Below are 27,974 nucleotides of genomic sequence, written 5' to 3'. Positions count from 1 at the left end.
GTAATTTTTTTATTAAGGTATATTTACTTTTATTCCGTTTGACATTATTTGTACTTTTTTCACCACTGCTAAAATTTCATCTGGACAGTTGTGAACGGCAAATGAATGTAATGCATATGTTGACCACTAGGTGGTGGTAGAAGACAACTATTGAGGTTTGGACCATGGTTCGTTGAGCCTTCTATGTGTGAGAAATGGAACAATAGTTTATTGACAATATAAAAAAATATATTTTCATTGTCACTAAGGCTGAAACAGCGGTAATGTGATACAATGACCTTAATTGAAAACTATCTACAGCTGTTCTACACAAGACCCCTCAAATATATATTTTCTTTCTTTTTCTCATCACCTATTGTGTCAGTGAATGACAGATGTGTTTGGCAAATAATTGATGGTGCAATCAAAAATGTTGCATTCCAGTAACTTCAGCTGTTATGAATGCATGATAATCATGATTGAGGTATTCGGGTTACTCACTAGTTCATAAATAGGCTACATTAGGTATCATAAACCCTGTATACAAATCTTCATAACATACCAACCAGCACTATTTATAAATGTAACTAGGACGCACCTATGATAAAGTACAGTCCAAACTGTGATGTAAATGCAATGTCCTGAGAGTGACATTGTGTGGAACAGTAGAAATAGGGAAACTCATACATCATAGTTTGGTATAGCCAATTAGTCCACTGTTGGCTTTTGGACATCCCAAAAAATCCTATACGGTCTGCAGTCCTTCGGGTCTGACGTCATCACTTCCGCAAGCCCCCCCCCCTCCTCCTCCACTTCCAGTGTCGGCGGCGTTGGCTTCTACCGACAGAATCCAACATGGAGTAACCAGAGATGGGGCTCGTACGGGGCCATCCTCACCGACATCAACGCACGATTTCAATTACCGCAATTTTCAGCATGGGGCGCGACGGGATTAAATCGGTGGAGGTATTCCAAAGGGATTTACACTCTCGTGGATGCACTCGAATAATTGTAGTGAAGCGCTGAGAGACGAAGAAGAGAAGCAAGAAATAACGCAAACAAACAGAAAAAAAACACTCGGAAAACTAGGCTGCTACTGCTACGGGTGTGTGATCGAGGTGTTGGACGAGAAGGGCAAGACAAAATGATGACACCACACAATGTACCCTCGGGTGGGATATTATTGTAGGTGAAACGAAAAAAAATGACCGAGGAAACACACCCAGACGAGTGAGTAGCCTATAACATTAGCTACTTGACAAAAGTAGCCGTAATTCTTATTTTGCATGTGATACGTTCTCTAATTATACACATGTTATGCATAACGAGAGTGGTGGACCTGAAGTTTTTCCCCAAAGTTGAAAATGCTTTGTTACAATGTAACGTTAGTGGACAGAGGAGCGGGATGGTTAGGCCCCCCCCCCTCGCCCTCCTGAACGACTTCAGTCTCGAACGAGGGAGAAGGGGGGGGGGGAGGGGTTGGATCAGAAACATTTTGTAAAGGGTTTACAGTGAAAAGTTTCAAAACTGCACTTCATGTTACCATTTGCCATGCCAATAACACGGCAGACGTATAACAACTTTGTATGTTGACCGCTATGTAAAATGGTCTGGGTGCACGGTCACGGAAAAGTAGCTTTCGTTTGCATTGTGACGCTGTTGGCTAGAAAGTCTTTCTTTGTGGAGGACTGATATGCCATATCCGCCATTTCTTTTTGGAATCGCTCTCATTTGCATACTGTCCTTCATTCATAAAAATGCCGAGGGGGTGCGCGCTGCGTTGGCAGAGTCTACGCGAATATTTAATCATTTTCTAAGTAGGATCAAATATGAATGTCTAGTTGGAAAGTTAATCCTGTTGATTCAGTCTAATGATTACATCGCATTTTACTGCAATTACCACATTTCCGCCCTAAAGCTTTTTGATTTTATTATAAGGACCTTGTACATTACGTTAGGCTATTGTTCATAAGTTCTGCTGCAATAATAATACATCGGAATTCTTTCTAATGCACATATTGTTTAATTTTTCTCTCTATTTCTTCTGGGAAACCCATTTTCACACGAGCCATTTTCTCATGTAAAGTCCATTCCATCTTACTTATAGGCTACACACTTTTGCTTTTTAAAATAGATGTCCTATTGTAGCCTCCTCAGAAGGGAGGCGGAGGACCATCCTATTCATTGAATTTCATAAAAGTAGTGAAACACTTAAAGTTATAATTTTTAGATAACACTATATGTACTAAATATATTCACATTTCACCAAATAATAGGGATGGACAACTGCAACTTTTTTTGACTGAGTACTTGATATGATATGTATGATATGTTTTTCTTAATTTGATTACTTGAAAAACAAAGGTCCACACTGGAAAAATGTATGTGCGCATTTATCTATATGCCAACGATTCATCATTTATCATAACCATTACAAATAACAAATCCTAATAGCTAAAATGCCCCAGTCGCCAATTTAAAAAAAAAAGTGCAGTTTTATAATGAATTCATTGAAACGGTAATTTCACCTGGTTATATTATATCGTGGGACACAATCTTCAAAAAGTTAGTAACCTCAGCAGTGGCATTTGCTTGTAGAATCCTATCCTATGCCATAGCGTTGTTTAAAAAATATATAGAATTGCACCTAAGACTCTCTTTTATTTCCCAAGCCGTTACCACAGTCAAGATACACCTAAATTATAGTAAAAAAAACATGATTTAATAGAACAGAATAAAATAGAACAGAATAGTGTGAAGTGATGTACATCTCCAAGTCTGGAACAATTATTCTCAGAGTGATTATTTTTTACCAGGCTCAATTTGGTGAGTTGAAATACCATTTTTTTAGGGTTACAAACCAAAATATGTCTTTTCGATATACGTGCATACAATGTAGTTGGCCTAGGCTTAATGATTCTCAAGAAAATATGCCATTTCTATTTATCAAACTAATGTTTTGCATATTTTCAGTGTGGAACCTGTCTATGCTTAGGGCAAAGGCTAACCAATTATAGCACAGGCTAACCAATTCTAAACGGCACTAGCAGTTTGCAAAGTAGTGTTGCCATAGTCATAAACCCTGCCTATTTGTACAATTTCTCTTCTTAATATCAGATTTAAACCTAACCCTTAACCCTAACCTTATGCCTAATCTTAAAATATGTCCCAAAGTTTTCGTTTTCATACATTTTTACAATATAGACCATCTTGACTTTGTGGCTGTGGTAACTAGTAGCCTGAGCGGAAATTAGACTGGGTGCAATTATTCCAAAACTACAGCTTGTTGTTGGAACACAGATTTCTTTACTTCAGTCAACCAGTCCATTTTGAATTTGTGATAAAACTGTTGTTATTTGGCAAGGAACGTAGCTTGTGTATCCCATCAGTTAGATACATTTTTATAGGCATTTGTTTCAGAAGGCCGAGCGGGAGGTTGTGTGTGTGGCACTTAGCATGTGTAGAGGGAGTGGTCGGAACGCAATTGAGTGAGACACGGTGGGAAAGGACATTTGGGGAGAAGAACGGTTTGATACATACATTTGACATTATAGTCATTTAGCAGACGCTCTTATCCAGAGCGACTTACCGTAGTTAATAGGCCTACATACTTTTTCATACTTGTCCCCTTTGGGAATCGAACCGATAACCCTGGCATTGCAAGCGCCATGCTCTACCAACTGAACCACACGGGACCCACTTGGTTTAGTTTTTGTTTGCCCCACAAATGCATATGTACAAATTGAACACGAGTTGAAGCAAAGTAACGTTGTCTTCAAAGATGAGTTTCGACCAAATGTTTTTCCAGTATTTGAAAAACGTGATCTCTGGTTAAAGATAGTTAGGATGTCCGTTCCTGTACTCAAATTACTCACACCCATCCCTACCAAATAACCGATTTAAAACACACTGTTTGCAATGGTCTGCAGTAGCCTCAACAGCACCCTCTAGGGCAGCACCTTGGGGTAGCCAGAGGACAGCTATTTTCTGTCCACCTCTGAGTACATTGACTTCAATACAAAACATAGGAGGCTCATGGTTCTCACTCTTCCATAGACTTATACATTAACCCTAACCATATGTATACTTGTTGTATTTTTTCTTCTTCTTAGTTTACCTTTCACTTACTTAGCTAATGTAGCAAATTTAGCCTACTCAACAACCTGACCTGGCTTAAGCTTTCCAACACTTCAACTCTTCCAAGTCAAGATACGCTTTTGGTTTCATTCATTTATTGCCACTGTGGCCCACCAACTGCTTGCTATACACTACTGTTTGATTGTACACCATGGATTGCATTTTGGGTTTACTAACATGTTAGTTCTAGTTTGTTGACTATAATGTTAATATGGTGACAGCGATGTAGGCTGTGTAGCGGTTAGAAGTTACGGCTTGTTAGAGGTTTATTGTGCCTGGTCACAGGCATCTGTTCTGTTGTGCACTGAATTCCACAAGCAAAGGGGAAAGGAGCGAGGAGTAGCGTAGATCGAAGGAATTAAGTGATGATTCTGTATGTGGCTGCTATGAAAGTGAACTGTGGGTGATAAGATCAGCTAGTTGCAGGCAAGCATGTGCAAGGCGGTATTGAATGTGTCAGTCACTTTGATTACTCCAATTGTCTCTCGACCGGTGCGCCTACGATATAAACTTTCATTTGTAGGCTAGGTTGTTGCAACCTCATGATGGGTATAGGGCAAATTCGATTATCATGTAGTAGCCAAAACCTGTTACACTGAGCTGGGCGAATGGAATATGAATGACACTCATCCATGCTGTAGGCCAGGGTGAATTCAGAAAAAGTGGGACATTTTTTGCATTTCGGTCTTCTGTAATGTCTTTTGATGTCTAGCCAACATGTTAGCCCAACAAATGATACATTGATCATCCCTAATATTAAATGGCACTCACCACAACTGGCCTACACGTTCTATAAGGCATATGTTTCTGGGTGTAGAGTACACCTTGGAGGTTTGGCAATAAAGGTTCTGTTGCCATAGCTTTATGTCCTTTGTCTTGCGTGTAGAGATTTGGCAATAGCCTACTCCTTCAGGTCATGGGTTATCTTTTCTTACAATGATTTCTGGTACACTCACACACACCTATAGGTAAACACATGACTCGGATGGTAATGTAAAGGGAAATCGAATAGTTTGAGCTTGGGAAATATTTACCCAAGCTGAAAGTGCTAAAAGAAGCAGGTTACTTCAATCCATAACTGTTGGCGTTGACATTTCTTAAGCAATTGAACATGATTGAATGGTGGGAATGTTGGAACAAAGTGGCCTTGGCAACGTTTCATGTGTGCACAAAAGGATACGTGGGATGCTCAAGTTCTCTAATGATATCACAGGTTTTAATACCCTTGAGCAACAGGCCAGAGTAGTTACACAACAGTGTTCCTGCAAATTACAGCTGCATACAGTACACAACTGTTAGACTGTTTTATTATATCTACCCAAATGGCTAAATGTGGTCCAGTTTTATTGGTCTAAGTGCAATAAAACTCAGCTGTACTATTCTAGACAGCAAATTTGTGAGGCGTTGCCTTGCAATCCCCCAATTGCATGCCCCCCCCCCCCCCCCCCCCCCCGTTTCCGGAGGTTTGGTTGGCTATTGATCACAGTAATGACGCCACAGAACCAACAATTTCTGAGCTGTCAATAATGCCACCGAGGGGAGAAAATGACATTGAGGAAAGGTCAACACAACTGTCCCCAGCTTCCCAGCCCCATTACTGCCCTGGATCGATTTCATATCAACCCTCCCCCTCCATGAGCTGGGCCGGCAGAGTTCAGCTCAACAACGGCAGAGATGAAACTATTGGAGCCAAATTGTTGCTGTTGTCATTTTCCCCCCTACCGAAAGGTTGTTTGAACGTCAACTAAAAAGATGCCTCATTGCCCATAGGCTTATTGTCTATCACCAATGATACAAAGCTTGTTATTACATGAATAATACTGTACTTCATTCATGTGCTTTACTTGTAGACTGTCTCTTTCATTCTAAGGTCTTGATCCTGACTTAAACTGTCCCAAACTTTGAGGGACTCAAAGGTGGCCAACCTCTACACTACAAAAACTGTTGGGCTTTTTTCCGAGTGATTGGGAAGTCATTCTCCATGTTTGCCATTTGGGCTACAGGCCATGTGACATGACTAATGGAAGATGGATTTCCTTTACTTCAGTTCAATAGTGGCATCGCACATGTCCACATTCTGCCTCTATCGACCTGCTCGCGTTTTGGATATCTGTGGACGGGGGAGCTCATGTGAAAGCGCTGCACCAAGGTCACAGAGTGCCCTTTCCCTTTTTTTCCCCGGTTTGGTTGACTTGGTTAAAGAGCATAGTCACTCTCTTTGTGATGGCGAGGGAACTCATTCTCAGCGTTTGGCAGTGACCAAGTGAAAACACCATCTGCTCCATCTCTCCGCTGAGAGGGGAACTGAGATCTTGACCATTTTGTATGGGGGTGATGTCATAAGCATGTGTGGAGTTTGCATTAGTTTTCCCCGGTGTCAGTGGACCACCTGAGGCAACAGTGTGCTGGAATGGCTGAACCTGTACATCCAGCCGGTGGGACTTTGGCGCAAAGTTCGCTTTAGCAGCGTCAATGGCAAGGCCCCACGTCAACGGTTTGACATGACTAGTTTAGCAGATATTAGTTTTGGGCAGGTAACAGGCAGTTCAGTTTACTGTAGCAAAGAACTAGTTATATTCCTAGTTATTCCCATCCCAATGTACAGTACATTTGCCCCAATAGAGGTTTGAAAAGACTGTCCCCCAAAAAAAATCGCACCCAAAAAAACTCAGAAGCTTCTTTTAGAAGTGTATACAACTTCAAGACAATAACTTATCCAGTAGAAAATTGTCACGAACATACTCAGTCTTGATGCCCCATTGAGGACCAATCAACACTACCAACAGGCTTCTTCGCTAATAGATTATTGGATTTTATGCGATTGTGTGTGTTTTGGGGGTTAAAGGCAGATGAGGTAAGATTAGGGAGGCCGTATCACATCCTTTTCTTATCAGCGAAAGGGTGCAGAGGTTGGAACAATTAGTTTATTTTTTATTTTTTTATCCCTGTGTGTCAGTTTGTTTTATTTTATTTGTTTATTTTGGCAGTAGGTTTGACAGTGTGGTTATGGAACAGCTGTTTAGGTAACAATTACATTTCTGTACGCAAATATCTTTCGGTATGCAAAATGAAAAGTGCTGTTAAACTACAGTACCAGCCACAAGTTTGGACACCTACTTATTCAAGGGTTTTTCCTTTATTTTCTACATTATAGAATAATAGCGAAGACATCAACTGAAATAACACACATGGAATCTTCTAGTAAAGAAGTATCTCCTTTCCTGTAGTAGTAGTGGTGTTGTGTGTCTGGAGTATATTAATCAAGTGTGTTGCTGCACTCTGTCTGCAGTGCCACTACCAGGCATGGGGTCTGTTAGCCACAGATTACATGCCTCTCATTTTCTATCCAATTTCAGCTGCCAGCCATACTATGACATCTTCATTCTGAATTTAGTATACCTTCCATATCAAGGTCCCGTAAATACTAGAGCGTACTATACTAATTGGAGATGTCTAGGGAGAGGGATGTTGTATAGTAAAGGGGCGAAACTGTGGTGTAGATATTGGAGGAGGCGAACAGTCGACGTGGAGTCATGCATGCATACGTATTTATATTAAGAAAAAAGATGACCACTGAGTTTTATTATAGAGTTCACCTACCTTATGCCCAATCCACATTTTTTTTAATATATATATATATATATATAAGTCAGATGTTTACATACACTTAGGTTGGAGTCATTAAAACTAGTTTTTCAACCACTCCACTAATTTCTTGTTAACAAACTATAGTTATGGCAAGTTGGTTAAGGACATCTACTTTGGGCATGACACAAGTAATTTTTCCAACAATTGTTTACAAATGATTTCACTTACATTTCATTGTAACACAATTCCAGTGGGTCAGAAGTTTACATACACTAAGTTGACAGGAAAATTCCAGAAAATGATGCCATGGCTTTAGAAGCTTCTGATAGGCTAATTGACATCATTTGAGTCAATTGGAGGTGTACCTGTGGATGTATTTCAAGGCCTACCTTCAAACTCAGTGCCTCTTTGCTTGACATCATGGGAAAATCAAAAGAAATCATCCAAGACCTCAGAAACAAATTTGTAGACCTCCACAAGTCTGGTTCATCATTGGGAGCAATTTTCAAATGCCTGAAGGTACCATGTTCATCTGTACAAACAATCGTACGCAAGTATAAACACCATGGGACCACACCGCCGTCACATCACTCAGGAAAGAGACACGTTCTGTCTCCTAGAGATGAACGTACTTTGGTGCGAAAAGTGCAAATCAATCCCAGAACAACAGCAAAGGACCTTGTGAAGATGCTTCCTAGGCCGTCATTGAAAATAAGAATGTGTTCTTAACTGACTTGCCTAGTTAAATAAAGGTATAAAAAAAAATGGCGCCCAAAAATACAGATTTCTGATTGTTATATGAACTTGAAATCGGCCCTAATTAATCGGCCGACCTCTAATGGAGAGTAAAGAGAAGATCCCACCATTAGCATACAATAACTCCATTGGTTTCAGTTCTGGTGGGACTGGCCTATTTTGGGCTAGAATATGAATATTTAGGCCTTAACCCTACTTGTTTGTTGGAATCGTTTATCCCAATCAAAAATCGACCTATTTCATGTACAGTTGTCTATGAACCTCTGAGCCTCGATGGACCCATTTCTGCACTGCTTTGCTTTGTCTGGTTCATCAAGTAACAGAACAGCCTCTTCTCCACACCTCAAACTCAAGGAAAGTATCCCATGACGTTAACTTCGTTACCGGCCGGCACCTTGTACAAAATCCTCATCACCAGATATGCTTGGGCCGTTTATGATGGCCTGTGATAGAGAAAGAAGAGCTTGGAGGGGAAACCGATGAGCTGTCCTGGATGGGAGCTGCCAGAGAGGGAAAAAGGATAGGGAGAGGAAATAAAGGGGACTATCGATCACCTATGTTCCTCTATTCTGAGCCATGGATGACATCACCCCAGGTCTTTCACACCTACCCGTGGGTTGGGTTTGTACATTGTAAACCTTTTAACCTCCTGTTATGAGCCTGACAAAGTTAGGACACCGGGCAAACACTCCTGATAGAAGTCCAGTCAGAGCTGAGTAATATTCAACCCACATTCTTCTGACCTGCTTGCTAGCAAGAGCCATGGAATGTACATGCTCTTTGCTCTCTGTTTTTCAGTTGCTTCAAATTCCTTTAGTGCTCAGTGAGGATCCTGTGTGTGAGAATAAGCCCACTCCTCATGTGTGTTTAGGTAGTGGTGGACTTGGGCCATGTTTCTCCCCTCACCCCTCCTTGACGGATGAGGATGGAGTGTGCTGTGTGCCACTGCCGGCAAATGCGGAATGGCTGCCGGGCGATGACTCATGCTCAACACACACACACACTCCACTCTCTCGCTCCCTCTGTCTCTCGCACACACACACACACACACACACACAAGCGCCATCTGCTTGTCAAGGAGACTGAATCATACGGTACATGGGGAAGCACTTTTGAGCAAACAGCCTGGAAATTAGGCACGGCCGCTGCTGCTTCCACCATGGTCAGACTGGTGATTGGGATGTTGCGTCGTTTCGCACACCGCGACCGTCTGCCGATGGAGACCACGAGGAATTTGTGACCGTGGCCGCGGGGTGTAGGAGAGATGTCCAATTATAAAAGGCAAGCCGCCCGGGTTTTGTATTTCTGCTGCTTCCCTGGTTTCTGCTAGCCATGTCTTTCTGTGTCTACTCTGCAGTGTTCTCCTCCTCGCTCATATTCTGGGTGGCTGTTGCTGGAGGGGCTGCTGCTCGTGACTACTGCTTGGTTAGGATACGGTTTTGTTTTGGCTGTGGCAGAATAGGTTAGATGAGCGAAGCAATGCTGCCACCTTTTACAGAGGAGATTTGGTGTTTCCGTAAACGCCCGGGGCTCTCTCTGGCTTGTGCTCTCAGGGCTTTAGATGTGTAATTATAGGTGAGTACATTCGCTGGCACTCTGCGAGATTGTTATGAATCATCCATGTGGGCTCCATGTTCATGGATCTCAGGGAGACGGATCGTCTGCCTTGTTTGCAAAGACGAGCTTTATTCAGACATTATCTTCCTTTTTTCCCAGGTTATTGGTCAAAACTCAATAAATATTCATTGTGTTTGTAAGTGCCGCCAGGGTATCTGGGATAATCATATGGCGTGTGTGTGTGTGACAGAGAAGATGTGGGAGAGAGGGGTGACCTCTGCAGAGGGAGAGGAATTACTCCCCTCTTTAGTATGTACTATTATGGCCGCTGCATTCCAGGGGTGTCAACAAAACCCGAGCTTATCGTGCTCTGGGGGTGGGCGGGCTGTGGAGTCATCATCCCTCATATGATATCAAAACTGCTTGTCCCTCAGTATTTGACAAAGAATTGACCGTATCTAGTGTCACATACACCCAATTCATAAGCACTGGTGTATTTCTCTGGGATGATATATATGTGTATATATATGGATTGCTGTTGATTTTAATTCATTTGTAACCCTTTTGCATTTTCGCTTCTAGTTAGGTGTCCTTATATCTCTGGTGTGCATTTCTCATGCGTCTTGGCATGGTAGGTACATGTCTGAGTTGGGCCTAGCTTGTCTGAGGGTGTATGTGTGGGAGTGTTAGTGGAGGTGTACCATCACCCATGCTCTCTTCAAATGCCAGATGGACAGCTAGTTTACCATATTAAAACCCGTGGGCACATAGACATCTTTCAACTGCTATGGGCGTAAAATTCCTGCCCAATATATCACCAAATAGCTTGATCTGAGGTAGTGTCATGCGCACAATTGTGCTGTACCCATGGTATAGCAACGCTGATTCTTACAGGACTAGGCTTGCCTCAGTATCCCTTTGAGAGGCTGTGATGACTAGAAAGACAAATGTAAACGTGCATGAGGAGTAGTGTGAGGGTGCGATTAGGGAGGTGACAGGTTGAGAATCAATGGAGATTTCGATGGCCATTACTTTTTGTAAATCTGCGTTCTTCATATCTGGTTTCGGGGCAGCTGCTTGAATAGCTGATATTTGGTACCCTTTTTCAGCAGCTTGGCGATATCATTTGAAATACTATGTCATGCAAAGCCATACCACTGCTAATGGGAGTTCTTCTTAATAGCTGTGTTTAATTGGTGCTAGTTTGTGTCTGTTCAAATATGGCAGAAGGTGAGGGGGTGATGCAGAGTACGTTCGTGGACCAATTTCACAGCGCAGATGTACGCGTGACCTCATAATTTTCAGGGGAGGGTTGTTCACGAAAAAGGGGTTTCGTCCTGTGGCTGTATGCAAATATGTAGGTTTCATTTGTATCAGTTGTTTTGTTTTGTTGTGTTTGCACTGCAAAGCAGGTCCACGATTGTGACCTCGTGTCACCTCATGTTTCAGCGTGATAATCCACGGCCCCATGTTGCAATTATCTTTACACAAGTCCTGGAAGCTAAAATTGTCCCAGTTATTCCATGTCCTGCATAGTCACCAGACATGTCACCCATTGAGCATGTTTGGGATGCTCTGGATCGACGCGTACGATAGAGTGTTCCAGTTCACGCCAATATTCAGCAACTTCGCACAGCCATTGAAGAGGAGCACGACAACATTCCACAGGTCACAAAAGCCTGATCAACTCTATGCGAAGTAGATGTGTCTCGCTGCGTGAGGCAAATAGTGGTCACACCAAATACTGACTGGTTTTCTGATCCACACCCCTACTTTTTTCTAAGGTGCGGTATCTGTTACCAACAGATGCAGTCATGTGAAATCCATAGATTAGGGCCTAATTAATTTATTTCAGTTGACTGATTTCTTTATATGAACTGTAACTCAGTAAATTCTTTGAAATTGTTGTATTTATATTTTTGTTAAAAAATATAAATGCAACAATTGCAATGATTTTAGTGAGTTACAGTTCATATAAGGAAATTTGTCAATTGAAATAAATTCATTAGGCCCTAATCGATGGATGCCAGGCCTGTCAGAATTTCTTTCCCACAAAAGGGCTTTATTACAGATAAATACTCCTCAGTTTCATCAGCTGTCCGGGTGGCTGGACACAAATGATGAAGAAGCCGAGTGTGGAGGTCCTGGTCTGGCTTGGTTACACATGGTCTGTGGTTGTGAGGCCGGTTGGACGTACTGCCAAATTTTCTAAAACAACTTTGACTTATGGTAGAGAAATTAATATTCAATTCTCTATCAGCTTTGGTGGGCATTCCTGCCAATTGCACGCTCTCTCAGCTTGAGACATCTGTGGTATTGTTGTGTGACAAAACTGCACATTTTAGGGGTCTTTTATTTCCCCCAGCACAAGGTCCACCTGTGTAATGATCATGCTGTTTAATCAGCTTCATATGCCACACTTGTCAGGTGGATGGATTATCTTGGCAAAGGATAATGCTCACTAACAGGGATGTAAACCAATTTGTGCCCAACATTTGAGAGAAATAAGCTTTTTGTGCATAACTAACATTTCTAGGATCTTTTATTTCAGCTCATGAAACATGGGACCAACACTTTACATGCTGCGTTTATATTTTTGATCAATGTAGTATATTCAGTGTATAACACACATCCAGGCTGCGTAAGGGCTATTTGACCAAGGAGAGTGATGGAGTGCTGTATCAGATGACCTGGCCTCCACTATCACCCGACCTCAACCCAATTGAGATGTTTTGGGATGAGTTGGACCGCAGAGTGAAGGAAAAGCATTCCTCATGAACCTGGTTGAGAGAATGCCAAGAGTGTGCAAAGCTGTCATCAAGGCAAAGGGTGGCTACTTTAAAGAATCTAAAATATATTTAGATTTGTATAACACTTTTTTTTGTTACTACATGATTCATTTCATATTTTTGATGTCTTCAAATGTAGAATGTACAATGTAGAAAATAGTCCAAATAGGTGTGTCCAAACCTTTGACTGGTACTGTGTGTGTGTGTGTGTGTGTGTGTGTGTGTGTGTGTGTGTGTGTGTGTGTGTGTGTGTCCAGTTGAAGTCTGAAGTTTACATACACCTTAGCCAAATACATTTAAACTCAGTTTTTCACAATTCCTGACATTAAATCCTCGTAAAAATGTTTTAGGTCGGGTAGGATTACCACTTTATTTTAAGAATATGAAATGTTAGATTAATAGTAGTGATTTATTTCAGCTTTTATTTCTTTCATCACATTCCCAGTGGGTCAGAAGTTTACATACACTCAATTAGTATTTGGTAGCATTGTTTTTTTTAAATTGTTTAACTTCGGTCAAATGTTTTGGGTAGCCTTCCACAAGCTACCCACAATACGTTGGGTGAATTCTGACCCATTCCTCCCGGCAGAGCTGGTGTAACTGAGTCAGGTTTGTACCCCTCCTTGCTCGCACACGCCTTTTCAGTTCAAATTTTCTATAGGATTGAGGTCAGGGCTTTGTGATGGCCACTCCAATACCTTGACTTTGTTGTCCGTAAGCCATTTTGTCACAACTTTGGAAGTATGCTTGGGGTCATTGTCCATTTGGAAGAACCATTTGTGACCAAGCTTTAACTTCCTGACTGATGTTGCTTCAATATATCCACATCATTTTCCTTTCTCATGAAGCCATCTATTTTGTGAAGTGCACCAGTCCCTCCTACAGCAAAGCACACCCACAACATGATGCTGCCACCCCCATGCTTCATGGTTGAGATGGTGTTCTTCGGCTTGCAAGCCTCCAGCTTTTTCCTCCTAACATAACGATGGTCATTATGGCCAAAGGGTCATCAGACCAGAGGACATTTCTCCAAAAAGTACTATCTTTGTCCCCATGTGCAGTTGCAAACCGTAGTCTGGCTTTTTTAATGGCGGTTTTGGAGCAGTGGCTTCATGCTGAGTGGCCTTTCAGGTTATGTCGATATAGGACCCGTTTAAAAAAAAAAAAAAAATGTACCTTTATTTAACTAGGCAAATCAGTTAACTTATTTTCAATGACTGCCTAGGAACAGTGGGTTAACTGCCTTGTTTAGGGACAGAACAACAGATTTTTACCTTGTCAGCTCGTGGATTCAATCTTGCAACCTTTCGGTTACAAGTCCAATGCTCTAACCACTAGGCTACCTGCCGTTTTACTGTGGATTGGATACTTTTGTACCTGTTTACTCCAGCATCTTCACACGGTCCTTTGTTGCTGTTCTGGGATTGATTTGCACTTTTAACACCAAAGTACTTTAATCTCTAGGAGACAGAACGCGTCTTCTTTCTGAGCGGTATGACGGCTGCATGGTCCCATGGTGTTTATACTCGCATACTATTGTTTGTACAGATGAACGTGGTACCTTCAGGCATTTGGAAATTGCTCCCAAGGATGAACCAGACTTGTGGAAGTCTACCATTTTCTTTCTAAGGTCTTGGCTGATTTCTTTTGATTTTCCCATGAAAATGTCATCAAAGAGGCACTGAGTTGGAAGGTAGGTCTTGAAATACATCCACAGGTACACCTCCAATAGGCTAATTGACATCATTTGAGTCAATCAGAAGCTTCTAAAGCCATGACATTTTCTGGAATTTTCCAAGCTGTTTAAAAAGGCACAGCCAACTTAGTGTATGTAAACTTCTGGCCCTCTGGAATTGTGATACAGTGAAATAATCTGTCTGTAAACAATTGTTGGAAAAATGACTTGTCATGCACAAAGTAGATGTCCTAACCGACTTGCCAAAACTATAGTTTGTTAACAAGAAATTGGTGGAGTGGTTAAAAAACAAGTTTTAATGACTCTAACCTAAGTGTGTGTGTGTGTGTGTGTGTGTGTGTGTACTGTTCAAAAGTTTGGGGCCACTTAGAAATGTCCTTGTTTTGAAAGAAAAGCAAAAACAATTGTCCAGTAAAATGACATCAAATTGATCAGAAATACAGTGTAGACATTGTTAATATTGTAAATGACTGTAGCTGGAAACGGCAGATTATCTTTTAATGGAATATCTCCATAGGCGTACGGAGGCCCATTTAGCAACAACCATCACTCCTGTGTTCCAATGGCACACTGTGTTAGCTAATCCAAGTTTATAATTTTAAAAGGCTAATTGATCATTAGAAAACCCTTTTGCAATTATGTTAGCACAGCTGAAATCTGTTGTGCTGATTAAAGAAGCAATAAAACCGGCCTTCTAGTCAGAGTTGCAAAGCAAAAGCCATATCTTAGACTGGCCAATAAAAATAAAATATTAAGATGGGCAAAAGAACAGAGACTGAACAGAAGAACTTCCGGGGTCGCCTCTTCACTGTTGATGTTGAGACCGGTGTTTTGCCGGTACTATTTAATGAAGCTGCCAGTTGAGGACTTGTGAGGCATCTGTTTCTCAAACTAGACACTCCAATGTACTTGTCCTCTTGCTCAGTTGTGCACCGGGGCCTCCCACTCCTCTTTTTATTCTGGTTAGTGCCAGTTTGCGCTGTTCTGTGAAGGGAGTAGTACACAGCGTTGTATGAGAACTTCAGTTTCTTGGCAATTTCTCGCATGGAATAGCCTTCATTTTGCAGAACAAGAATAGACTGACGAGTTTCAGAAGAAAGTTCTTTGTTTCTGGCCATTTTGAGCCTGTAATCGAACCCATAAAATGCTGATGCTCCAGATACTCAACTAGTCTAAAGAAGGCCAGTTTTATTGCTTCTTTAATCAGAACAGTTTTCAGCTGTGCTAACATAATTGCAAAAGGGTTTTCTAATTATCCTTTATAAGTTAGCCTTTTTTTAAATTATAAACCTGGATTAGCGAACACAAACTGCCATTTGAACACAGGAGCGATGGTTTCTGATAATGGGCCTCGTACGCCTATGTAGATATTCCATTTAAAAAAATCAGCCGTTTCCAGCTACAGTAGTCATTTACAACATTAACAATGTCTACACTGTATTTCTGATCAATTTGATGTTATTTTACTGGACAAACATTTATGCTTTTCTTTAAAAAACAAAGACATTTCTAAGTGACCCCAAACTTTTGAACGGTTGTGTGTGTATGTGTGAGCACCTGCTCTACAATTTCACTGTCCCTCTTTCCCATGCTAACTGACTGACCCCAACTTTCTCCCTCTGGCAACCATACAGTGACAGCTACATTGTGCGTGTCAAAGCGGTGGTCATGACCCGGGACGACTCGAGTGGCGGTTGGCTGGCCCAGGACGGTGGGTGCCTCAGCCGTGTGGGCGTGTGCAAGGTGCTGTCGGCCGAGCTGCTGGGCCGAAGCAGCTTCCTCATCCACGGCGAGCGCCTCAAAGACAAACAGGTGAAGACCCAGCTAGCACCCAGACCCAAATCCCGAGTTGTTACAGTAACAATTAGCTCACTAGCTTCCGAAGTAAGAAGTGTCGTTGGTAAAGTGGGATCGAATCCCGTCCAGGGCAGACTAGGGTCAATTCTGTCACACACATTTTAGAATGTATTCACAAATCCTTTATTGTCACCAGTTAACGTTTTTCGGGAATGTTCATGTCACCCAAATGTGTTTGTCAGATATCGGTCCTCAGCTTTTTTTCTCTGTTGCTTTTTCTGTGCCTTTTATAGATAATTCAGGTAGTAGAATCAGTGTGGGATTGATGTAAAGAGGATTGTAGTTCGATCATACTTTGTTAGGAACATGGTTTAGTTTATAGTCCATTCAAACGTGTGCCTCCTGCCAGGTGATTCTGGAATGCTTCCTGAAGAAGGATCTGGTGTACACCAAGGCCACGCCCACATTTCACCACTGGAAAGTGGACAACAAGAAGTGTGGCTTGACGTTCCAGAGCCCGGCCGACGCACGCGCCTTCGACCGTGGGGTCAGGAAAGCCATGGAGGATCTGACGGAAGGTACGGGAGAGGAAGGCGAGGACTATGAGGACTGTGTCTCAATGCTCTTGAATGGTATACATATTTTAATAGCCACTGATAGGTGGAAGAGGTGGATTGGTAACCACCATGTTGGTTTAACTCAAATGCGTTCAGATCATCATAGTAAGAAAAGGAAGATGTTTGATACTATGGGGATGTGGCAGTCCAGCTGAAGTTTTTCAGCCTCCTGCGCTGCAGGTTACTGACTATTGGCTCGTTCTGCCATCTTTGTTTTCCAGGATCTACCACCTCTTCTTCGACCATCCAGAACGAGGCCGAGTTGGGTGACGACGATGTTTTCACTGTGAGTTCCTCTATTGTAGTTTTAAACACCAGCAAGTTCAGGGACATTATGAACACTTGAGAGAATCCAAGTTTGTCTTTTTTGGTTAGGGTCAGGATTTTAGTCCCACCCAAAACTCTGGGCTTCATATCAATGGATGGTATGTTTCCCATCTATGGTCATGGCTGTCCACTTGCATGTTGGACTCCATATTGTTTCCGTCTGCAAGATCACCTCTAGTCTGTGCTTGGTCGGACTTTTCTCTCGCCTTCGCTTATAGTCCTTTTTATTTTTGGAAGTACGTGTGAACATTTCCCCCAAAAGCGGGGATGGCAGCTATTTTTATTTGGCCCATTTCGGGAAGAGATGGCCCTTTGTTTTTGAGTAAGAGATGGCTGGTGTGATAGTAACAGGCGGGTGGGGGGGGGAAGGAAGGGAGGAAGGAAGGAGGGGTAGGTATCCTGTAGTGTTTTGACCAGACTCCGCCGCCGCTTGGCATTTTGGTTTGTCGCCGTCACAGGAGATAAGGTGCAGCAGGCGGGGGTCGCGAGGTCTCTTCCTGCCCCCCCACCCCCCCTCCTCTAAAACTGTCATTAGCAGCTGCTTCCTAGCAAACTGCCTCTGTGATTTAACACCAGGGGAGGGGGAAGGAGGGGAGGACTGAGAGAAGGGAACGCCTTGTGTTTCTCTCTCTCATGTTGAACAGTCTGGAGAGAGCTGGGGGTTTTTGGCCAGCCCTCTTGGAAGAGGGAGTTGCTGTGCGTGTGCGCACACTGATTCTTCCTTCAGCTGTGTTTTGATTTGCCTCCGTTGTGGATTTCTGCAGATGGATGTTTTTGTTAGCCAGCAATTGGGCATGTTGAAAGAGCACGTTACGAAGCAAACGTCTAAATAACTTCATTGCGAATGCTCGAGCTGATTAAACATGCTAATTTACTCAAGTGCAGAAGCTGTGAAACGGCATGTGGCTAGCATAGTTCAGGTTCCCAAGCTACCAGCTTTGACACATTAGACAAGATGGGCCACTTCCATCTATTTAAGATCTCTTTAAGGGCTCCCGAGTGGCGCAGCGGTCTAAGGCACTGCATAAAAGTGCTAGAGGTGTCACCTACAGACCCTGGTTCGATTTCAGGCTGTATCACAACAGACCGTGATTGGGAGTCCCAGGGTGGCGCACAATTGGCCCATCATCGTTAGGGTTTGGCCGGGGTAGGCCGTCATTGTTATTTACAATCTGTTCTTAACGGACTTGTCTATTTAAATACAGGTTAAAAGAACAAGAAAGCCCGCACACTCTTCAAGCTCCCAATTCACTGCTTTATTGACAACGCTTCAATCTGAAATGGATCTTCGTCAGTTCAAACTAACAAACGGAGCGCTCACTTCCCAAAATATACCCATTTTACGTCACATGACCATTACGCACATGACACATGGTGGGTGCGGAAACAATTCAATTCACCTTTGTGCACAATCAATCATAATTAATCACGGAGGTACATAAAGGATTATATACAAATGGTTTCAAGTTAAAAACCTAGGCAACTATAAAAAAGATTGTTGGAATACCCGCCCATATGTCCATTACTCGCAAGAGGCTTGGTGGCCGTAGAAATAATTCCAGTGACCTATTTCAAAAACAACTTGTGTATCTCTAATAATTTGATATCAATGAGATGGGCACATAAAGTACTTACAGAATCTAATCTGCGTTCAGAAAGTATTCAGACCCCTTGAGTTTTCCACATTTTGTTACGTTACAGCCGTATTCTAAAATGGATTAAAATGTTCGTTTTTTTCCCCGCTTATCAATCTACACACAATACCCCATAATGAATACTTTCCGAATGCACTGTAGATAAATGCGCAAAACATTTTCCCCCGTGCATTGTGTTCTTAAAAATTGATTTTTATTTCCATACAAGTACTGAAAAGAAATCATGCGAATACTCAAACAGTCAAAACATTTCAAATACCCATCCCTACCCAGAGCTAGCTAGAATGTGGCCACCTCCGGTAGTTCACTAGATCACTGCCCTGAATGCCAGTTCCGTTCCTGGCATGAATAACATGAAAACCTCACACAAGGCATCAAAAGCATCAGTCCAGTAAGGCATACATTCCTGCACAGCTATAACTGCAGTGTGTGTTGCTGTTATATCACAGGGTTTTGAATAGCCCTAATTTCCAGGGAGAGGAGATTGTATATGAGTCATCTGCAGTGGAGGCCTCTGCTTGGCAGCCTCCATCCCAACTGCTGCTAGCTGCTGCCTGACCCACTGTAATGTACCCAGCCTACACGCAGTTAGCTATCCTAGCAGACATGCTAACCCTTTACTACCACTGTACTCTGACTACACACTGTTAGCTAGCCTAGCGGACATGCTTAATATGTTACTTATTTATCAAGCAGACACACTCACACTTAAAGGGTCACTGAAATGTTGAGATTTTGGTTTTTCTACTTACCCAAAGTCACTGCGTGCAGTTTGGAGATTATTGACGTAAGCATATCGTTAGTTTAGGGCAAAGTCGAAGGTGCATAAAGATGTCGGAATTCCGATATGACGTCATGGTTTTTAACACTACCCATGAAGCTTTTAAACTACAGTGAGCAACATGGTTCAATGTGTCAATAAATCGGCACTGTGAACTTTTTTAAAGTTTTTGATATTGCTAGTGTCTTGGAGCTTAAATTGGGATCATGTATACTGTGCTTCTGACGATACAAAAAAAAGAGTAGGCCTAACACAGAGCAAACTTGGTCAACAAGGCATTTGTGGTAAGTGCATCGATCGGTATACACCTTCGCCATTCCTGGAAGTCTCCCATTACAGTAGCCAGCTCCTCTCAAAAGCATGGAAATAGACTTTTACAACTGAACCAAAGCTGGGTGGTTGGTCATTTTAGTCTTACAAAAATCTATACATAGTAAACAATATTTTATACATTTTGTTATTTTACTGATAATCATAAGAAACGTGATTCTATCCACTTCTCTGTCCCCCGTTGTCACATAGAGATGTATAGATATCAGAACATTATATGATTACCATTGTGGTGCCTGTGAGCGCCATTGAGACCGATAAAACTTTGCGATCGCTATAGATCTTTGTGACGACGGGAAAGAGAACGACGTGGATAGAAGATCAGTCAAAGTAACAAATGTGCTATGTTTAGCTTTGTAAGACTATACGTTTTGGAATAGTTGGAAGATCTATTTCCCTGCTTTTGATCGGCGCTGGCTACTGTACCCGGGAGACTTCCAGAAATTGCTCTAAGCTAACGATATGCTAACTTGAATCTTCTCCAAGCGGCACACAGAGACATAAAACATGGTTTTCAATGAGCTCGTCTTACTCTGGGTAAGTAGAAAGATGACCTAAATCTAGAAATCTTGCAGTGTCCCTTTACGCTAGCAGACATGCTAACACATTACTAAACATGCTCAAACGTGATTCTGACAATACTACCAAGCTCAAGAGAAAAGACGCCACTTAAGAACACAACTAAGAAATGGTTAAGTACTACACTACTACTAAAATAAACTGAGATGGCCCTTCACTGCTACACAACTTTATTCCCTCAACGTTAATAATAGCAACCTAGGCTAATGAATCCGTCCATTGTAACTAATTTGCTTTTTTTCTTGTCTGGCGTACCTAGCCTTTATCCTAAATCTGATGGTGATGGGAAGTCCAGGTCCTTACACTCGCTTAACCCTCTTTCTCTTCCTTTTTTTCCTCCTTCTCCCTTCCGATGGCATCAAAGCGGAAAAGGGCCTAGTGTGTCGTTTCCACAGGATGTCCAGTCGGAGGGAAGAGGGCCCATCAGTAATCCGTCACTGCCTCCCTGTTTACATAGCTGGCCCTACTTAGAAAAAGCAGGCCCGCTCAAGGGAACGCTTCAATTCGCCTCGGTTGCAGCCCCCCTGTTTTTTTTAATTTTTATTTTGGAATCTAGCCTCATTCCCCTGTGGCCCAGAGAGCTAGCCTGAAGGAGGGGGAAGGTCACATTGTATTCGATAGGATCTGTCTTTTTTGAAAAGCCTGAGGGAACTGAAGTCCGGGCACAGATGGAGGAGAGAGGACAATGACAAATGACCTTTACCCCCTCCAGGCGCTAGAACAATATTAGTCAAGAGTAAATAAGACACTCCCTGGGATGATGCAATACTTCCTCCTCTTTTTGGAAGGTCTGGTGTGACTGGTGAGATTTGGACAGACTGTTGGAATGTGTCCCGTTGGGGCTTGCGGGGGGGATGTTTAACAAGGGTGCAGGAGGCTCAAACTTCTCACACTGTGTGTGTGTGTGTGTGTGTAGTCTTACCCTTTTGGACATCAGGGTCTTTTTGAATGGGCTGCTGGTGAGTAGACTGTCCACTCTGTAGTGTCGATGAGGCCGAGGGTAGTTTTAGAATCGCCAGCTGCCGCGAGTTCCATTCCTGTGTCTGGTCTGGAGGCTAAATTGATAATTAGCTCAGCCACAAATACACCCCTCCCCAACCACAGAAATCATTCCAAGCACAGGAACACACACACATTTACAAATGCGCGCACACACAAACACACTCACAAGTAGACCCTGTCGCACACATCCCCCAACCTGCCCCACAGTAATTACACTTAGCACAACACACACACAGCTCCTACCATTTGACTTTTCCTGTGCTCTAGGGCACAGTGGCTAGAAGCTGGCTTGTGCGTTTGTTACTCTGTAAATACATCAAAGGCCCCCCCCCCCCACCAGATGCAGCCCCTTGCCTTAATCTCCCATCTTTATTCACCTCCATTCACGCCCAAACCAAGAGATGATGAAAATCTTCTAACAAGGCAAGAGGTATGCCTTTGAAATCAGACGCTGCGCCACACACATCTCACATCTCTCCCAAGCAACACGCCTGGTGGACTTCCGTGGCTTTTGTGATGAACATGGGCAATTTAGCCCTTTCACATTCCAAAGGTCTTGCGCTATTAGTGCTCTAGAGCATTTCTTTCTCCCTCTATAATTTTTTTCCCCTCGAAAGCCCCACTGTCGGGAGTAAATATCTGAACAGGGTCTGTGTTTGTAATCATCTCCATCAGACGGGCCCCGGTTCGCCTCCTAAAGAACCTTTCTCAACCTTAACCAAGCTCTTGGCATCGCCCGGGGAAGGGATACCACTTTTAGCTTTGGCCGGGGCTCGCCGAAAGCCCTCTATAGCAAGAGAGTCTGTCTGTCCTATAAACTTGGGACTAAGAAACCAGAAACCGTCCAAAGTGAATGAGAGTGTACGAGAGAGGTGGTGCTCTCATTTTGAGATCATATGCCGTGGCCTGATTCCCTCGTCTGATTACCGCAGTCTAGTGGTCCTCTGGCACGCAGTGTTGTGGTGAGGCGAACGAGGGAACCGAGTTAGCTCAAAAGCATGCAACCCCCCCCCCCCCCCCCCCCCCCCCCACATGAAAGAGGTGCCTCGTGCCGGCCTCAACTGGTGACGCAATCGACCACACTTCTGGTCTTGCTCGATGCTAAAGGGGCTGTAAGTCGTAACTCTCCGAGCTGGAATTAATTTAACCTACACTCAATATTAAAAAAGGGGGAGTCTTCAAGACCATTTTTTACCACTCTTTTGTTCTTGGGAGGCGTGGGGGGTTGTTGGTTAATTGCATACAGAAGTAGAGAGATTTAGACTGAGCCATGACACACTTTTACCTTAGCAATGGCCCACTGAGCATGTGCCATGTGCAGGTCGGTTTGTTGGTCTTTGTGTAAAGGGCCAATGGGAGTCTGCCTCCCGCACGGGTTCTCGTGCCCAATCGAGGGTGTCGTTATCTCCCCATCTCCAAAATTTGTGGTATCGTTCATTACATCGCTAAGCGTAACCAAACACAATGTTCCAGAAAGCATGTTTTCTATTGTGAAGCTTGGCCGGATATTCCTTGTGTAGTCGTGGGTCGTGTTCATTAAACATCAAGCGGAAGAAATTGGGCAAACGGGAGGGGCGATCTAAAGCTGTCCAATAAGACATGCAAAATGTCTGTTGCTTGCCCTAATGAACAGGACCCTGTCCTGACTCATGTTCGGTTTGGTCTTGTCTCTCAGAATGCCACCGACAGCTCGTCCAACTCCTCCCACTCCCAGAAGAAGGAGCCCCTGCAGCTGCAGACCCTGGCCCCGCCCAGCTTCTGCGAGCCGCGCCGCCACCACTGCATCCTGGGCCACTTCTACGACCAGCACCGACCCTCGGACCACTACTTCCTGGATCAGGTGGGTGGCTGGGGGACGACAGTGGCGAAGGTGGGTCACCAAAACTTTGTTAGTTGAAAAAAATAAATCATGTGTTGGAACTAGGGGGTTGCGGCTATATTCTTTACTACAATGGGTAGGTTGGAGGGACAGAGGGAATGAGTGTTCTTGAAGCCTAAACTATGGTGCTAGTGTGATGTATTTCAAGTTGGGCCTGGAAGTTACCTGCTTGTTGGAAGACATGTTTAGATGCCCCATGTTAGTTTTGTAGTTTTATAGACTGGTCTGTGTAGTTCTCATCTTTTTTTGCTCTCCTTCATCTCTACAGTCGGTTCCCATGTTCCCACGCCACGTCAGCTTCCAGGTGGAGGAGGAGGAGATTGTGCGCATCAACCCTCGCGAGCGGACCTGGCTGACTGGGTACGAGGACTACCGGCACGCCACCGCCACACGCGACAAGCTCATCCAGCACCCCGAGGACGGCGACGCCTACGTGCACTTCGCCAAGAGCGAGCCGCCTAAGCACGACTACACCTACCCTTACCCCATGGGCCTTGATCCCCACCAGCATGCAAGGGACCCCAAGATAGGCTGCGTGGACCGACTTGGTGGGGGCGGCCTTATCGGGGGACACAGGGCGGTGGTCACAGCCCAGCCCCGCACCCTCCAGCTCAAAGGCAAGCGGCGGAAGGAAGACGGCGAGCGCTCGCGCTGCGTCTACTGCCGGGACATGTTCAACCACGAGGAGAACAGGCGCGGGCGGTGCCAGGAGGCGCCGGACCCAATCCAGACGTGCATCCACCGGGTCAGCTTCATGTGGTGCGCGGACAGCCTGCTCTACCACTGCATGTCAGACCCGGAGGGCGACTACTCGGACCCGTGCTCGTGCGACACCAGCGATGAGCGCTTCTGCCTGCGCTGGCTGGCCCTGGTTGGGCTGTCGCTGCTGGCCCCCTGCATGTGCTGCTATGCCCCCCTGCGCGCCTGCTACCGCTGCGGGGTGGCCTGCCACTGCTGCGGGGGCAAGCACAAAGCTGTGGGCTGAGTGCCAGGAGGGAGAGTAGAACAGAGACCCATGGAAGGGACTGGACCGGAAGAGGGTGGCCCCGCTATTCTTTTGTTTTGTGTTTTTGTTTTCGCTGTTGTGTCTCTCGGCCAAGTTCCAGATGGGAAAACAATTGGCTTGTCCCCAATCTTTTCGATTTGGAAATTTCTCTCGGTGGAAAGAAAGAAAAAATATGTTTCCTTTTGTTGTTTTTTATAGGGGTACCCTGCCTACGGCTTCCACGTCCTTGCATTACAAAGACTAAAACAATGAATATTCATATATAAATATTATATAAACAGGTACTTTATATTTTTACACTCATGTTTTAAAGGCTTGAATATTTTTACCAGTGTTTTGTGTGAGGTCAGTGTGAGCGTTGTTTTCTGAGGGGGGGCTCTCACTTTGTGTTCCCCTCGCATGGCTCACCACCAATCACAGATCAAGCTGGTTCCCGCCTGTAAAGCAGAGGCACTTAAGTCAAGGGTGTGTCCTTAATGGTACCTTATTGCTTATGAAGTGCACTACTTTTGATCATAGCCCTATGGGCCCTTGTCTAATGTAGTGCAATATATAGGTAATAGAGTGCCATGTGGGATGCAGCCCAACTGTGATCACGTCTGCCCCTCCCAGCCAATGAAACAAAAGAAAAGGCAAACATTTAACCAGTGTTTCCTCATTCTGCACCTTGACTACTCCTGACCTAGCTTGTTCCCAGATCAATTAGACCTACTCCTGACCTAGCCTGTTCCCAGATCAATTAGACCTGGGGCCAGGCTACCCCTGGCTATACAGAGTTTTTAAAACCAAATTAAACCTAATGTCAGTGGAGAGACACCTGGGAAAAAAACATTATACTGCTTGGTCAAATTAGACTGACTGTATTGTGGATTCGACCCAGAACAAAATCTAAAATGGGTCAGGGGTACTTGAGTATTGGATGGGGAAACTCTGCTTTAGACACTTAATCTGTAGGGTTGTGTGTGTGTCTGTGTGACTTCCTATGTGCAAAAGTCTGGAAAATGGAATGGGCAGCAATGTATCCCTGATTGCTATTGTTGTGACTTCAACTAAAAGCCAAAAAGGCAAAATAAGCTGCAGCATTTATATAGAGTATCTAAATTTGTCTTTTTTTTTATTTTTAAAGATAATAATCCTCAATCAACCGTTTATTACAGTGGAGGAGAACTCAAGCCTTCGGTAACTTTTTATTCAGTTGGTGTTTGATGATAATCTTTTGATATAGTTATTTATTTGCCTTGCTAAATTTAGACACCAGCCTAGGGGGTTAAGAAGAAGGGAACAGTCCCATTTGTAAACTAAACACAGCCAAGAGGGGAAGAGGAGGGATTTTTGTCACCTTTTTGAGATGGATGATGACCCTGTCCACACTACAGTGTCATTGGTGCTCTCTTATGCGTGTCTTTTTCTTTTGTCTTTCAAAAGGATACTCAACGAGGCTAACTGTCAGGGAATCGCGATCTATAGAGTTTTGCTAAACTTTAGCTCGAGAGACAGACAAACCGCTTTGATCTGGTTGTTCATCGTTCCCCACAAGGGTATAAGATAGTGGGTTCTCCAACAAAGGGACGTGCTGGCACACCCGAATCAACTAATCACCTAATCGTGTTTATACCACGATTAGCTGATACAGGTGAGTTACTGCAGGGCTGGAACGAAAGGCTGCACACCCAGTAGCTCTCCCAAGACCAGAGTTGGAGACAAGTGGAGAAGTGTTGAATCTATTCTTCTGTAGTCCAATAACTCCCTCTCCCTGGTCTTCTTTTTTGTCTGTCAGCCAATCGCATCAGTCAAGATGGTGTCAAAATATATACACAAATAAAATGGACGCTACAGCATGAATATACATCAACATATGTACAGTTGAAGTCGGAAGTTTACATACACTTATGTTGGAGTCATTAAAATTCGTTTTTCAACCACTCCACTACTTTCTTGTTAACTATAATTTTGGCAAGTCGGTTAGGACATCTACTTTGTGCATGACAAGTAATTTCCCAACAATTGTTTACAGACAGATTATTTCACTTATTCACTGTATCACAATTCGTGGGTCAGAAGTTGACATGCACTAAGTGCCTTTAAACGGCTTGGAAAATTCCAGAAAATTATGTCATGGCTTTAGAAGCTTCTGATAAGCTAATTGACATTTGAGTCAATTGGAGGTGTACCTGTGGATGTATTTCAAGGCCTACCTTCAAACTCCGTGCCTCTTTGCTTGACATCATGGGAAAATCAAAAGAAATCAGCCAAGACCTCAGAAAAAAAATATTGGGGGGGGTGCTTTGCTGCAGGACGGACTGGTGCACTTCACAAAATAGATGGCATCATGAGGGAGGGAAAATTGTGGATATATCGAAGCAACATCTCAAGACATCAGTCAGGAAGTTAAAGCTTGGTCGCAAATGGGTCTTCCAAATGAACAATGACCCCAAGCATACCTCCAAAGTTATGGCAAAATGGCTTTAGGTTGGGAAAACTCCTTGTGTCATGCACAAAGTAGATGTTCTAACCAGCTTGCCAAAACTATAGTTTGTTAACAAGACATTTGTGGAGTGGTTGAAAAACAAGTTTTAATGACTCCAACCTTAGTGTATGTTAACTTCCGACTTCAACTGTATATATGTATTGAAACAACAAAAACTAGCCTCACATTTAAAACCACCCTGTAAACTCACCTCGTGGGAGGAACATTGTTTGATTTTTTTTTCCCTGTAGGAAGCACAACACTAATCAGAAAAAACCTCATGAACAATATGCGCAAATTCCTGTGAAGTACCCGGTCTCGAGTCGTATCAACGTGGCAGAAAATACATCTTATGCGATCGATCGCAATCATACATTAACTAATCGTCATAACCATTCGAGTTCCGAGCCATGTCTGGAGTTAAATGGGTGATAGCATCATGGCGTTGCGGGTTCTGTACAAAAGCTGTCGTTGTGTCCGTCTTTCTCTTTACCCTCTCTCTCTCGCTGCCTTTCTTCCTTCCCTTTTTCTGCTGTGTGTCCCTGTTTGTCAGCTTTGCAATACTGTTGCCATTCATTGTAGAGAAGATCCCAGTTTTTATTTTTCTATCTGTGGTAAAAGAAAAGTTAACCAAAAGCAGTTTGTCTGTTTTGGTGCAGTGTCTAATTCCTGCACACATTTAACTATTAAAGGAAAGTGCCTGAAGCATCCTCTTCATCTATCTCATGTATACTTAGTAAAAACAGTTTTTTTTTTATGTTTAAAGAAACAGTTAAATCGATTGTTTACTTTTTTTTTTTACAATCTAAGTTTTTACCTCTGTAAAAAAAAAAAGCTAAAATATATATAGATATATATATCTATCAAGTGTATGATGTACATTTTAAGTTCTATTTTTGTATTGTTTCCAATATGATCATCACGACTCTTTGCTTTTAAAAAGAAAAAATGAGAAAAGAGAAATTAACATCTGTATAAATGCCAATACATCATATGGAAACTAACAGAAGCATGGCCTGGATAGTAAGTACT

The 27,974-nt window shown here is 43.2% G+C and overlaps 1 protein-coding gene across 1 annotated transcript; it reads left to right on the top strand.

Annotated features, from left to right (window-relative positions):
• The first annotated feature begins 796 nt into the window (after positions 1 to 796).
• Positions 797 to 27,659, top strand: LOC139424707 (sprouty-related, EVH1 domain-containing protein 2-like). The gene is made up of 6 exons (XM_071176790.1): positions 797 to 1,209; positions 16,137 to 16,314; positions 16,709 to 16,877; positions 17,138 to 17,202; positions 23,266 to 23,430; positions 23,738 to 27,659. The coding sequence occupies exons 1-6, from the start codon at positions 1,184 to 1,186 to the stop codon at positions 24,452 to 24,454; spliced, it is 1,320 nt and encodes a 439-aa protein (XP_071032891.1). The 5' UTR covers positions 797 to 1,183; the 3' UTR covers positions 24,455 to 27,659.
• The last annotated feature ends 315 nt before the right edge of the window (positions 27,660 to 27,974 follow it).

This window comes from Oncorhynchus clarkii, chromosome 13 (assembly GCF_045791955.1).
Source record: "Oncorhynchus clarkii lewisi isolate Uvic-CL-2024 chromosome 13, UVic_Ocla_1.0, whole genome shotgun sequence".
Taxonomy (NCBI): domain Eukaryota; kingdom Metazoa; phylum Chordata; class Actinopteri; order Salmoniformes; family Salmonidae; genus Oncorhynchus; species Oncorhynchus clarkii.
Note: the sequence above shows the minus strand (reverse complement) of the source record. Positions and strands in the feature narration are given on the sequence as shown.